Source organism: Ascaphus truei, chromosome 7 (assembly GCF_040206685.1).
Source record: "Ascaphus truei isolate aAscTru1 chromosome 7, aAscTru1.hap1, whole genome shotgun sequence".
NCBI classification, from domain to species: Eukaryota; Metazoa; Chordata; class Amphibia; order Anura; family Ascaphidae; genus Ascaphus; species Ascaphus truei.
This window is the reverse complement of record NC_134489.1, coordinates 92923542-92938815: the sequence shown is the minus strand read 5'-3', so window position 1 is coordinate 92938815 and position 15274 is coordinate 92923542. Positions and strand designations below refer to the sequence as shown.

The 15274-nt window shown below is 42.6% G+C and overlaps 1 protein-coding gene across 5 annotated transcripts in view; it reads left to right on the top strand.

Moving 5' to 3' along the window:
• Positions 1–15274, top strand: part of KYNU (kynureninase) — a 94409-nt gene that overhangs the window by 25359 nt on the left and 53776 nt on the right. For all 5 annotated transcript variants that reach the window (XM_075609465.1, XM_075609469.1, XM_075609464.1 and 2 more), the window contains one exon: positions 4117–4178. In XM_075609465.1, coding sequence (XP_075465580.1) covers positions 4117–4178 — 62 coding nt within the window. The remainder of the gene's footprint in view (positions 1–4116; positions 4179–15274) is intronic.

Here is a 15274-nt window from a genome sequence, read left to right as displayed (position 1 = left end):
CTTCCTTTCATTGTTTTATGACAAGTTCACCACAGTGGATAAGCCAAGTTGATTGACAGAACAGCAGACGGTGGTGGGACCTGACTCATAAACATTTTCAGTGTACTTATTACTGCAGTATCCTGATGCCCCAAACTGAGTTGTTAAGTGAAATTAAATACCCATAGCAATAACTCTTGGTAAGACACAATATGGTTATCCATTTAAAGATCCCTAGTACACAGTACAATCTGAAATATAATAATATTGCATTTTTGGGGAGAAGATCCACCCTTGAAATTTTTGTGGGATTAAACATATTAGAGCCATGAATATGCATATAGAAGTCAAGGAGCCTTTACAATGAACATATTTTCACTGGGTATTTAAAGCAGCAATACTGTCATTTCCAACTTTTTTTTTCATTATTTTTATATTGAAATATGTAACAATGTATAATTCGACATTCTTACCTAAGCTGGCAATTGTTTGGCGCTCATGTTGTAAATCTGTCAAAATCCTGATTGTCTGCCTAACATAATGGCTGCTTCAGTTAGTGTAACTCAGCAGCTACAATGTATCCTTATATTACTAAGGTAACATTATCTATTGTTACAGTTTACAGCTCAAACTGCTGGAAACGTTTGCAACAAATGATCACAAACAGGAAAGTGTTGCAAAGATATTGCACTGCTTGATAGGTGGGTTAAAACCTGGCATATAAATCAAAGGATGCTTTAAAACTAATAAAAAATGGTATTAGTTGAATAAAAAGAAACAAAAAAAACCAGTCACTATTATCTAGTACTATTGAACTGATTTATTAAAAAAAAACATATAAGATTTCACAATTTTGCTGCTTTAAAGACATGATACAACTTCTCTATTGGGCTGATTTAAGTATAAAGTATTCTCTTGAGAATGAACATAAAATAATATAGGTTAAACTTCCTCTTAAATCAGGAGTAGAAGAATAGTTGCTGTTTTTTTTGTTACACTATGGATCAAAACAATATAGTCTAACTTTCTAAGTAACTGGATTGCAGAAGATTTAAAGACACGTGGATGCCTTCTTGGCAGTACAAGTAAAAATTTTACTTGGGAAGAGGGTATTAACGGCTGACTCCTGGTTTGTGGAACAAAGTGGGCAAAATGGAACATTGGTTCAATGTTGCCAACAAGCTGATTCAGCATTCCTTAAGTCAGCACAGTGCTAAGGTGACAAGAGAGCTGAAATGATGGAGTGTATATGTAAAAAGCAAAGTGCATTTAAATTACAATGATTGGACTACTATTCATTAAAATACTACTGTATGATTTATCTAGCACTATGCAAAGTCGGCTTCACAATCAAGACATTATTAGTTCTGTACCCTTCTTCTTCCATAAATCATTCCATAGAGTTCAACAAACCCTAACTTGTATTGACATAAGCTTTATAGCAATAAAATCAAATTAAGATGTTGAATATATTTAAAGAAAAATAGCATTGAATCCATGTAAATGACACAAATATTAAGAAAGCCGTGAAAAACCATCCAACGTGTTTTTTTGTTCTGAATGTCTGTTGAACGGTATTCTAACGTCTGTTGCCTTTATTTGATCTTGATTAATATGACACTAATAAAATCTCCAGTTGCAAGTGCAAATACAAAGTTTATTTATAAAAAAAAAACATGTTGCGTATTATTCGAATCCTTATGCAGCTGACATTAATGCATGTCATTTATCTTTTTATTATTTGCTTGTAAATAATGATGGGAATATGCTATTTGTCCACCAAGTCTAATTTCTTTTGCAAAATGTGAATTAAACTTAGGACGAGGACAAGCAGTTAAGCACATTGCCTTGCCTTATATTATTGCCTATTAAGTCAACATTACACACCTGAATATAGTGTGTTAATTAGTATCAATGTTTTCCGTTGATATATCTGTCTAAACTCCATGGACCTTTATCTGAAAAATGTCCCCTAGCTTTATATGCCTCTAAATACTTTCATCCATCTGTAGTTACCATCAGGTAATATTAATCTTTTGTCAGAATTACCGTGTGTGCCCTTTACAATATTGTAACAGCCTTTAAAACTGCCTGAGAAGAGAATATATTCATTGTCTTTCCTGAATAAAACCAAAACAACCCCCAAAAACCTACACAAAACTCTTACTTTATCATTGATGAGGACATGCAAATCATGAAGAGGATAGGGCTATATTATGTAATGTGCAAAGTAAAATAGTGCTATTATTTCATTTCATACCTGGTACCCTACAGAATTTTAGCTTAGATTCACTAAGCTGTTAAATCAGTGACATTTTTTATTAAAGCAGCAAATCAATGGTGAATGGTGCTTTTTTATCCCATTGACAGTCAAGGGATTAATGAAGAAAACAAAGTGTCAATGAGGCTCCCTATCCTCTCCTTCAGAGGGCATTGGTAGCCGCACTAGCATTCAAGGGGTTAATGGCCACTTGAAGTCTATTTATAGGTACATTTTAATAATACTTTTAATGCTTTATTTGTGTTTGTTCATTGGCCTACAGCTCTTTTTGCCACATTTGGCGTGTTAAGGGAAGAGAGTGGTGATGGTTAACCCTTGTTTGCCAAGCAATTCCTTACTAGCCTCTTTAGTATGCAAAAGAGGTATGTAGTATGTAGATATTCTAGTGGTAGGTATATCTTAGACTTCTTTGTAACCCTTAGTGGCCAGCTAGTCATGGGTTGCCAATGTCTAGCTGTCCACATTGGCACCTAAGGGGTTTATATATATATATGTCCATGTGGACAGCTAGACATTGGCAACCCATGACTAGCTGGCCACTAAGGGTTACAAAGAAGTCTAAGATATACCTACCACTAGAATATCTACATACTACATACCTCTTTTGTATACATATATATATATATACCCATATATATAAATATAGTTGGTGGAAATCACTGCATCTTGAGCACTCCCTTGATAAAGGTCCTGTTCCTAGGACCAAAACGTCGGTGATTGTGCCTGCGTTTGAATACAACTTTTTTACTATTACCAAGTGTGCTGCCTCTTCCTTACTGTGTGTTTCCTGGATTCTCTGGAGCTCATGGCCTTGTTATATATATATATATAATACGGCACCCCATACTGGGGCCTGTATCTCAAGAAGCAGGGGTCCCTGGGGCTGAAATTAATGCGGTTCAGCACTGGAGACCGCCTACTTTAATACTATGTAATTACAATTACATAAACAGATAGATGAGCGCGATCGCCTGTAAGGCTGTGCAGCGAGAGGGACCACTTCTGTCTGCTCTCACTGCACAGCTCTTCCAGACTGGTGCAGCCCGATAAGGTTAACACACATCAAGAGTCCCATTCAGAAGCAGGGACCACCGCTGTGTTAATCCTGGTGGGCCATTAGTCTGGCCACAGGGAATCTGTGGTCTGGCAGTGGTCAGGCTATGTTTCACTTGCAGTTTCCTTGAGGAAAACCCGTTAATATATCTGGCATAATCTGTATCACTGAGATACTGGTGCAGTAAAAACCCTCTGCATTACCGAAGGCGATATGACTTTAATAAATAGGTTGATAAAAACAAAGTGTACAGTATTTTTGGAATATAAAGCAAATGCCCGTGTTACTATGTAGGACATCAGGTGCATTGCTGGATTTATTCTTTGAACGGATTCCCAGATGCATACATTGGTATTTTGCTACGGATTATATAACACTGTACTGGAACAGCAGAGTTATTCATTTTGAGCAAACAAAAGTATTCCTCACTCCTAAATTACAGGGTCCAGTTCTACTTAAAGAAACGAAAAAATGCCAGGTTCTAGTTTTGTTTCAAACACTTGTTTTTGAGATATATTCAGAACCAAAATACAATTATTTTGAATTCAGCTGGAAGCTAATGATAGCTATAAATCAACTACTAGTTCACTGCAAAATGCAACTACTTCATTATCTTTTTATTTCTTACACCAAATGAGGGAAATAAATAGTTCCAACTTCTATTTCTGTGACATGTTAATATTGTGTTTACTTTTTAGTACATTGAAAGTCACAGCCCGAGCTGCAGTGCAATGTTTTTTTATATTAGCAGAAATGATGGGGTAAAATGAAACGCTGAACATCCGATATTATTGTTTTGCAGGCGCCAAAAAGGAAGAGGTAGCTTTAATGAATGGGCTAACTGTTAATTTGCATCTTCAAATGGTAAGTTACTTTTCCACGGCTTTAAATTGTCTAATTACTATTGCACATTCCCCTTATTGCAAATATGGAACAATAATCGGTAATGAGTAGTTCTTGGAAACTTTGAAATGTAATCTGCTTGAGACTTGGATAGTCAATGTGAGTGAACCCCTAGAGCAGGGGTGGCCAACTCCCGTCTTCAAGGGCCATCAACAGGTCAGGTTTTCAGGATATCCCTGCTTCAGCACAGGTGGCTCAATCAGTGGCACAGTGGAAGATCCTCACTTGGTCATAGACTGCTGTGTTATAGTGAGCGGCCCTTATATATTGTAGTTTACTATATATATATGCAATACGATGCCGTTTGGAAACGAAATCAGCAGGCAGGACTCCAGAATTGAACAAACAAGTGTATTGAGAAAATAAACACAAAACCAATGTTTCGGTCCACGAATGTGCACCACCTTGACAAAGGTCCCATTTGTGGACCGAAACGTTGGTTTTGTGTTTATTTTTTCAATACACTTGTTTGTTCAATTCTGGAGTCCTGCCTGCTGATTTCGTTTCCAAACGGTATCGTATTGCTTATTCTTCATTATAGGATCTGCACCCACACCTGTGACTATTATTATGGAGTGCTTTTTATTCTTTTTCTATGATATATACTGTATATATATATATATATATATATATATATATATATATATATATATATATATATATATATATATAAAATAGATAGAGCCAGTCAGCACACTAATACAAAGCATAGGCAGATGCTAGTCCCATAGAGATAAACAGCATAGTTACCAGTCCGTGAACTAATAAAGGAGATAGCATACAGCAAGGGGTAGTCCAAAAAAGATGTATTCAAAACATACTGTTACACAAATGCCGATGGGCATTTGTGTAACAGTATGTGTTGAATACATCTTTTTTGGACTACCCCTTGCTGTATGCTATCTCCTTTATTAGTTCACGGACTGATAACTATGCTATATATATATATATATATATTACGCACTAGTTAATAAATCCAATTGGTTGATTGTACACATGGTCCCTGCCTTGTGGGATGAAGTTACTCAGTAATGCCAATGAGCCGGAAGCCGTCACATTATTTTTGCGTTAACGTCCTTTTCTGGTTTTGGTCAAGTTATGTCCCCCCTAAACCCTTTATTCTGCACACGTTCTGCAATCTCCTCATGACAGTTTGAAGGAGATTCGCTAAGCACCGATGTGGGGTATAGAACTGCGATCCCACATTTACTGGCAATTCAAGTCAATTGCAGTGAGCACGGAATTGTAGTGCAATAACCCTCCTAAAGTAGGTGTAGAGAGATTGATATCTAACAGCAAGAGGGGGGGGGGTTGCCAGTATCAGTATATTGATGGTGTCTTATTTTATGTTGCTTTTCTATTATGGGTATGCTGTCCCATTTGGAAGATAAATGGCACAGGGAAAGAGAAGTTAGCATAACAAAAACAAAAAAAATGAAAGAAGTCAATGTAAACACAAAAAAATGAACTGGGAAATGAGGTTAGAGAGAGGAAGAGAAAAAACAACAATCCTACAGACAGAGGGTCATATACTAGTTGAATGTTAGATACAAATTGGCACAAAGTGCCCTCATTATCTTGATGAGATGTATCAAATCGTGCCTCTGTGCGTCACTTTCTCTGCATAAAATAGAAACGATCTTCTCTAACGCTGATTTTTCAGTATGATAGTCAGTGAAAAACTACCTGGAAGAAGGGTTTGCATTTCTATCCTCTTGAGTAGCTTCTACTGTTGCAATTCGGTTACAAAATCCAATTTTAAGAAATATAGGATACTTTATGAAACGTGTAGTAAAACGTTCTTCACAAATCTTGACTACAGATTGAGACCCTCCAGATACTTAACAAAAATTGATAGCCAGCCAGCACAAAAAGTGCCTGTCTGAATAATCATGACATGCTGGAGCGAGTATTATAATACAGCTATCTCATAATAATGCGGCAGAATAATACATTTCACCTTTAGGTGACCTATTTTTGTAGAACAGACAAACCTCTGAATACTGTATTTTAAGTTTGAATGAGGTACTATTATTTGAAACATTACACCCAATATTTAACAATTTATCAGTTACCACACTCATTTACACAGGTTGGAATTAGAAGTTTTTTTCAGGGGTATTTACAACCGTGTTTTCTTGTTAATTAATGCATGCTCAACACTAACAACTGAAGATGGCATTATCGTTGTTATGTATGTATGTATGTCTTTATAGCGCCATTAATGTACATAGCTCAACACAGTAGTAATACACGTGAACATCATATAAATAACAAATAATACAAATAACAGATCATGGGAATAAGTGCTTCAGAATTAAAAATTAACATTTAGGAAGAGGAGTCCCTGCTCCGAAGAGCTTACAATCTAATTGGTAGGTAGGAAGGATGTACAGAGACAGTAGGAGGGCATTCTGGTAAGTGCGTCTACGCACGTAAGCAAAGCTTTATGTATCGGGTGTACAGTAGTAGCCGCGGAGCTACTCATATGCTTCGCTAAACAGGTGTTTTAGGTGGGTCTTAAAGGTGGATAGAGAGGTGCTTGTCGGGTGTTGAGGGGAAGGGCATTCCAGAGGTGTGGGGCAGTCAGTGAGAAAGGTTTATGGCGGGAGAGGGCTTTAGATACGAAAGGGGTTAGAGAGAAGACATCCTTGAGCAGAACGCGAGTCAGGATGGTGCATACTGTAGCAAGAAATTAGGGCTGAGATGTAAAGAGGGGCAGAAGAGTGTAAAGCTGTAAAAGTGAGGAGGAGAATTAGGTGTGAGATGCGGGATTTGATAGGAAGCCAGGAGAGTGAGTTCAGTAGGGGAGACACTGAGACAGATTTAGGAAAGAGTAAAGTGATTCTGGCAGTAGCGTTTAGGATAGATTGTAGGAGAGACAAGTGAGAGGCAGGAAGGCCGGACAGCAGGAGGTTTACAGTAATCGAGACAGGAGAGAATGAGGGCCCGAGTCAGAGTTTTAGCAGTGGAGCAACAGTGGAAAGGGCATATCTTTGTAATATTGCGGAGAAAAACGCGACAGGTTTTAGATAAGTTTTGAATGTGAGAGAGGAGTCGAGTGTGACCCCTAGGCAGCATGCTTGTGCTACTGGGTGTATGACAGAACTTCCAACAGTTATGTGGAAAGAGGTAGTGTGGCCAAGTTTGGGATGAAATATGAGGAGCTCTTTTTTTTGACATGTTGAGTTTAAGTCGGCGGAGGGTCATCCAGGATGATATCGCAGAGAGACATTCAGAAACTTTGGTATTTACAGCAGGTGTAAAGTCAGGGACTGAAAAGTACATTTGTGTGTCATCAGCATAGAGGTGATATTTGAACCCAAGAGATGTGATTAAGTCACTTAGAGAGAGTGTGTAAAGAGAAAATAGAGGTCCCAGGACAGAGCCCTGGGATAATCCCAAAGAGAGATCAATAGAGGAGGAGGTGTTAGCAGAAGAGAAATTGAAAGTGCGATGGGAGAGGTAAGAGGAGATCCGGGATAGAGCTTTGTTACGAATACCAAGAGTATGGAAAATGTGAAGGGGAAGAGGGTGGTCCACATTATCAAATAGCAAAGAGGGGTCGAGTAGTATGAGCAGAGTGTAATGACCTCTGTCTTTGGCAGCATGGAGGTCATTAGTTATTTTAGTGAGGGCTGTTTCAGTGGAGTGAGCAGTGCAGAAGCCAGATTGTAGAGGGTCTAGGAGAGAATAAGTGGTGAGAAAATAGAGCAGGCGAGAGAATTCAAGAAGTTCAAGGCGTTTAGAGGCAAAATCAGGAGCGAGACAGGTTGATAGTTAGAAAGACAGTTAGGCTAAGGCCCCGTTGCACGCGTCTGCACGGCTGTCTTGTTTGCCGGTGGCGCGTGCAACTCACTGCACCGCGATCTGCGGTCTGCAGGAAACTTTTTTCGGAGCGGGGGGGGGGGTGACCAAACGGGTCGGGTGGGCGGGGCCATGACGAGGGGGGGCGCAGCCATGACGTGTGTCCGTGTGCTGGAGTGACATATCTCCAGTTTAATCGGGTGCTGTAAAGTCCCGTCCATCGCCCCCACTCTCCCCCCTCAGTTTGCCCTGAAGCGGGTCCCGTCCCCCAGGCCCTGCATGTAAATGAGTGCAGCCTCCCTGCTCCCCGAAGCCTCCCCTCCTCCTCTCCTCATTGCCAGGGGTTCCCCCGTGCATTTGCTTACACTGCAGACTATGAGGAGAGAGTCAAATAGCCGGCAAAAAAAAAAAAAACAGGCCGCCTCCCTACGAGCTCCTTCCCTGCTCACCTCCTCATTGGCTAATACGCGCACCATGTGACGCGTCAACGCTCTAGAACACCTTCTTCTGGTAGAGCTGGCCGGCTGACGCGTCACAGCACGTAGTGAGCCACGGAGGGAGGAGGCAGCGGGGACCAATGGATTGCAGGTAAGGGGCTGGTGGCGCACGCGGCCGCACGCACCACCGGACGCAGCGGGACCAAGCCCTTAGAGTCAAGCTTGCTGTTTTTGAATAATGGTATGAAAGTTGCATGTTGGAAAGAGGAGAGAAAGGTACCAGATTAGAGGGAGGAGTTAAAAATATGTGGGAGCATATGGATTATAGTAGGAGCAAGAGGTTTTAGGAGAAGGGAGGGAATAGGGGTCAAGAGGGCAAGTGGTAGAGGGAGAAGAGGAGATCAACAGTGACACATTCTCCTCTGTTACAGCGGAAAAAGAGTCAAGGAAGGCAGGAGGAGAGTTAGGAAGCGGTGTAGGGGGGAGGAGGAAACCGAGGGGATGTTCTGACGTATGGATTCCACCTTTTTCTTAAAATAGTCAGCAAAGTCCTGAGTTGAGATGGAGGAAGAAGAGCCAGCTGAGGATGGTCTCAGTAGGGAGTCAAAGACAGAGAAGAGTCAGTATGGGTTAGACTTGTGCATGTTGATTAGTGAAGAAAAGTAGGTTTGTTGAGGCTGAGAGAGGGCAGAATTGAAACAGGATAGCATAAATTTGTAGTGAAGGAAGTCAGCGAGAGTGTGATAATTCCTCCAGAGGTGTTGTTAGATATATCTATATCTATAATTTAAACCCCGGGCGAGTAAATATTGGCCCAAGCAGCACACGTTTGGTACTAGGTGGCGAGTAGATTTTTTTGTGTGGCGAGTAGATGTTTGGTGATTTGTCAACCACTGTATATATATATATATATATATATATATATATATATATCAGAAAATAGCCATGTTAGTCCAGTTGCGATAGTCCAGAATAAATTAGTTCTTTAGTATTAGGTGATACCTTTTTTATTGGACTAACAATTTATGTCACAGGACAAGCTTTCGAGAGTTATCCTCTCTTCTTCAGGTCAAGCAATACTGATCAGTATTGCCGACCTGAAGAAGAGAGGATAACTCTCGAAAGCTTGTCCTGTGACATAAATTGTTAGTCCAATAAAAAAGGTATCCCCTAATACTGAAGAACTCATTTATTCTGCACTATATATATATATATATATATATATATATATATATATATATACAGTGTTCGACAAATCACCCAAAAATCTACTCGCCCAACCAAAAAATCTACTTGCCACCTAGTCCCGCCCCCAACTCCGCCCCTAGTCCCGCCCCCAACCCCGCCCCTAGTCCCACCCCCAACCCCGCTTTAAAATAAAATATATAAATAAAATACATTTAATAAATTCCTAGTCAGAACAACATTCGTTTTTGACATAAATGTATTTATTGTATTACATTATACTACAATTAGGTGTGTGTGTGTGTGTCAATGTCGGATCTAGAAATAAAAGCCAGATGTGAATGACTAGTTTCCTGAACCCCTTAACCAGTGTCTGGACGTCGGCGCTTCACAGAGAGAGACAGACAGAGACAGACAGAGACAGACACACACACACACACACAGAGCGGCACACCCACACACACACAGAGAGAGAAAGAGAGACACACAGAGAAAGAGAGAGAAAGAGAGAGAAAGAGAGACACACAGAGAAAGAGAGAGAAAGAGAGACACACAGAGAAAGAGAGAGAATGAGAGCCACAAACACTGAGAGAATGAGAGACAAAGAGAGAGTGCGACAGAGAGCGCGAAGAAGAGAGTGCGACAGAGAGAGCGAAGAAGAGAGTGCGACAGAGAGAGTGAAGAAGAGAGTGCGACAGAGAGAGTGAAGAAGAGAGTGCGACAGAGAGAGCGAAGAAGAGAGTGTGACAGAGAGGGAGAGGGTGACAGAGATAGGGAGAGGGTGACAGAGAGAGGGAGAGGGTGACAGAGAGAGGAAGAGCGCGACAGAGAGAGGGAGATGGCGACAGAGAGAGGGTGACACAAGGAGAGGGTGACACAGGGAGAGGGTGACACAGGGAGACGGAGAGGGTGGGTGACACAGGGAGAGTGTGACAGGGAGAGGGTGACAGAGGGAGAGGGTGACAGAGGGAGAGGGTGACACAGGGAGAGGGAGGGTGACACAGGGAGAGGGAGGGTGAAACAGGGAGAGGGAGGGTGACACAGGGAGAGGGAGAGGGTAATACAGGGAGAGGGTGACACAGGGAGAGGGTAACACAGGGAGAGGGTGACACAGGGAGAGGGAGACACAGGGAGAGGGAGAGGGTGACACAGGGAGAGGGTGACACAGGGAGAGGGTGACACAGGGAGAGGGAGGGTGACACAGGGAGAGGGAGAGGGTGACACAGGGAGAGGGAGAGGGTGACACAGGGAGAGGGTGACACAGGGAGAGGGAGAGGGTGACACAGGGAGAGGTTGACAGGGAGAGGGAGACACGGGGAGAGGGTGACACAGGGAGAGGGTGACACAGGGAGAGGGAGGGTGACACAGGGAGAGGGAGAGGGTGACACAGGGAGAGGGAGAGGGTGACAGGGAGAGGGAGACACAGGGAGAGGGTGACACAGGGAGAGGGTAACACTGGGAGAGGGAGGGTGACACAGGGAGAGGGAGAGGGTGACACAGGGAGAGGGAGAGGGTGACACAGGGAGAGGGTAACACAGGGAGAGGGAGAGGGTGACACAGGGAGAGGGTAACACAGCGAGAGGGAGAGTGTGACAAGGAGAGGGAGACACAGGGAGAGGGAGAGGGTGACACAGGGAGAGGGTAACACAGAGAGAGGGAGGGTGACACAGGGAGAGGGAGAGGGTGACACAGGGAGAGGGTAACACAGGGAGAGGGAGAGGGAGAGGGTGACACAGGGAGATGGGTAACACAGGGAGAGGGTGACACAGGGAGAGGGTAACACAGGAAGAGGGAGAGTGTGACACAGGGAGAGGGTAACACAGCGAGAGGGAGGGTGACACAGGGAGAGGGTGACACAGGGAGAGGGTAACACAGGGAGAGGGAGAGGGTGACAGGGAGAGGGAGACACAGGGAGAGGGAGAGAAGGTGACACACGCACAGACACACAGACACTCACTCTCACTCAGACAAACACACACACACACAGTCTGTCACTCACACACACAAACACTCACCCGCAAGGCAGGGGGTGCACATGGCAGCGGGGGCCTCCGCACGGCAGGAGGGCCTCTGCAAGGGGCCGCGCCCCCTCCAGAGGCGGACGCAGACGCTGATAGAATGGAGAAGGGCCGGTAGGGGATTTCCCCTGCTTAGAGCAGGGAGTCGCACCGGTTAGGGGATTTCCCCTGCTAACAGCTGAGCTGGCCATCAGAGCAGGAGAAGAGCAGGGCTCGGGGTTTTCATTAACAGCTGAGTGCTTGTGTGACAGATCCGCAGACTGTCCACAGAGGCGGCATACCGATGCCGCGTGGGGGGTGTGGGGGGCTCACAGAGGCCGGAAGAGATTGGGGTGAGGGGGGGTCACGGAGGCCGGGAGAGATTGGGGTGAGGGGGGGGTGGTGGATGGCCCGATGGGAGGGGGTGGCGGATGGCCCGATGCGAGGGGGGGCGGATGGCCCGATTCGAGGGGGGGCGGATGGCCCGATGCGAGGGGGGGCCGATGGCCCGATGGGTGGGAGGGGGGGGTGACAGATGGCCCTGCAGGGGCCTGAGGCAGACAGGCATGGAAGGGGCTGGCTGCCGGAAGTGGGAGGAGTGGAAGCGCTGAGGAGGGAAAGTTGCTGAGAGGCGGGGGAGGAGCGAAGGCAGTGCTCAGAGAGCCGGAGGCGGGGTAATCTCCCACAACAACATCAACCCGCCTCCGGCTTTTAATTTCTTTTTCTCCAGCGCGAGCGTGGGAAAAACAGCAGCCCGAGCAGGGAAATTTTAAAAACACAAGTGTGCTGCTTGGGCCAATATTTACTCACCCGGGGATTACATCCACATGCCCCGGGCGTGTAAATGTATATAATTGTCGTACACTGTATATATATATATATATATATATATATATATATATATATATATATATATATATATATATATATATATATATATATATATATATATATAACAGAACAAAACAAAATTATAAAGGAGCACCTAATACAACAACCTGCCTAACTGTGAGTAAGTAACCTACTGTGTTTGAAAAAGAAAAAATGTGCACAAGCGCTAAAGACTATAACACCAGTGTGACAATTGCAAAATATATATAAATATAAAGGCTGCCTAGTAATACTGTCAGTACTGACAGAGAAAGTGAAAGTGAAAACAAAGAAAAACCTGGCGCCAAAAGTTCATTGGATAATCCTGTACTCCTCAGGGGATCAGCACACTTGCTTGACAGGCCATATAGGGGAAAAAACACAAACAGACACAGATCATAGTGCAACACTGTAGGGTTAAAACAGGTCTACACTAATACACACACTGCACATATAACATAGAGACTCCTAGTGACTATAAAAACTATTTATTAAATAAAAAGAACTATGCCATAAAATGGTTTGGACAAATGAGAACACCGCTGTTCATCCAGATGTTAAAAATCAGAGCCCTACTTACAAGCAGCAAGGCAAATACATGCAATGCAACAAAGAGACTTCCGGCTGCTGCTGATGTCTTTGCAGAGATGTGATTCCTGCTGCACCGTGACTCTCGTGCTGACTCTCCCTCCAGGGGTTAACAGGAACAGTGGCAGTGTTGGAGGCCTGCTTGTGGGGCTCACAGCTCTCCTCCACGTGAGGCTGCTCTCCTCACTTCCTCCTCCGGTTACACAGGCTGTCTCAACGTGCCTGCACTCGAGTGTGCACGTGCCCTTAAAGGGACAGTACAAGCGTCCTGTATGCCAAGAACTAACGGCTGCAATGGGGCTCAAATGTGACCAAGTGTCCCAAAAAGTCCAATACCAAGCTCAAAGTGACTGTGTCACCTGCCCTACGCGTTTCGTGGATGTTACTCCACTTCCTCAGGGGCTACAAAGACTGACACTGAATGACATGTACATATACCCTAACCAATTAAAAATTAATTGCCCAATTAGGCTGTATAGCCTGCATGTCATTAATATCAAATCACTACGTCTCTAACAACATAATACACATACAATACATTAAACAACATTAAAAACATTCAGATATCAACTGATAACCATATATCCCAAAATTGAGGCCAGATGTAATATCATAATAGGCATTGAAATATACCAAAATGCCAAATTGTGGCCAAAGGATAAACAAACCTGCTTAAGCCACATAGTATGCTACTGCTGGTACAGAGTCAAATGGATAAGGTGTCATCCATTAAGTAATGGTTGCATTTAACTAATGTTTGTTTGAGCCATTTCATCTACCTAAAAAGGAGCCCAATTCAAAATCAATATTGAGCCCATATGGGGATAGAGTCTTAAGTTCATAGATCCAAAAGGCCTCCCTCCTATTGATGTGTTGAATGTTATTACCACCTCTCCAATTGGGTGTACACAATTCAATAGGTTGACAGATAAGGCCCTTTGGATTTTTGCCATGATGTACCAAAAAGTGGTGGGACACACTGTGTGATGTTAAACCCTTTTTGATGTTGTAGATATGTTCATATATACGTCTTTGAAACGTACGACCAGTGCGACCCACATATTGCAGGCCACAAGGACACTACAACATATAAATGACAAACTCTGACTTACATGAAATATGTGACATGATTTTGTAGTTTTTGGCGGTGACATTAGATTTGAATTCTGTGCTACAACAGCTGTACTTACAGGCTATACATTTACTGCATGGTTTAAACCCATTTTTAACCTGATTGATGTTCATTTTTATTTCACCTTGGTTTAAAGGGTAACTAGGTGCCAGTTTGTTCCTAAAGTTACCAGCTTTCTTAAAAACAATAGATGGCTGTGGTGTTAGTATCTGTGACAAAGTTGCATCCTGTAACAATATAGGCCAATGTTTGGCAAAAATATTCCTTATTTTGGGGGCCATAGCGTTATATTGTGTTATAAAGGAAATATTATTTTTCCCTTGGCTGTCCCCTTTGTCCTTATATTCCAGGAGTTTGTTCCTGTCCATATCTTGAACTAAAGAGATAGTATTCTCTAGTTCGTCTAAGGGATAGTTCCGATCTAGAAACTTATTTTTGAGTTCACCCGCCTGCTCTACAGAAGATTCCAACCTGGAGCAGTTGCGCCTAAGTCGGATGAATTGTCCTTTCGGAATATTCCTAATCCATTGCGGATTGTGATGGCTGTTGGCCATAACATAATTGTTGGCCTGTACAGGCTTAAAAAATGTTTGTGTATGAATGTGGTCATCAACAATACTAATATTTAAATCCAAAAAGTTAATGGTGGTTTTATCATATTGGCATATTAGTTTCACATTTCTGTTATTGTCATTAAGGTACAAAATGAATTGATCTAATAAATCCAGTTCCCCATCCCAAATAAAAATAACGTCATCTATGTAGCGCCGCCATAGCGTTATTTTTATTTGGGATGGGGAACTGGATTTATTAGATCAATTCATTTTGTACCTTAATGACAATAACAGAAATTTGAAACTAATATGCCAATATGATAAAACCACCATTAACTTTTTGGATTTAAATATTAGTATTGTTGATGACCACATTCATACACAAACATTTTTTAAGCCTGTACAGGCCAACAATTATGTTATGGCCAACAGCCATCACAATCCGCAATGGATTAGGAATATTCCGAAAGGACAATTCATCCGATTT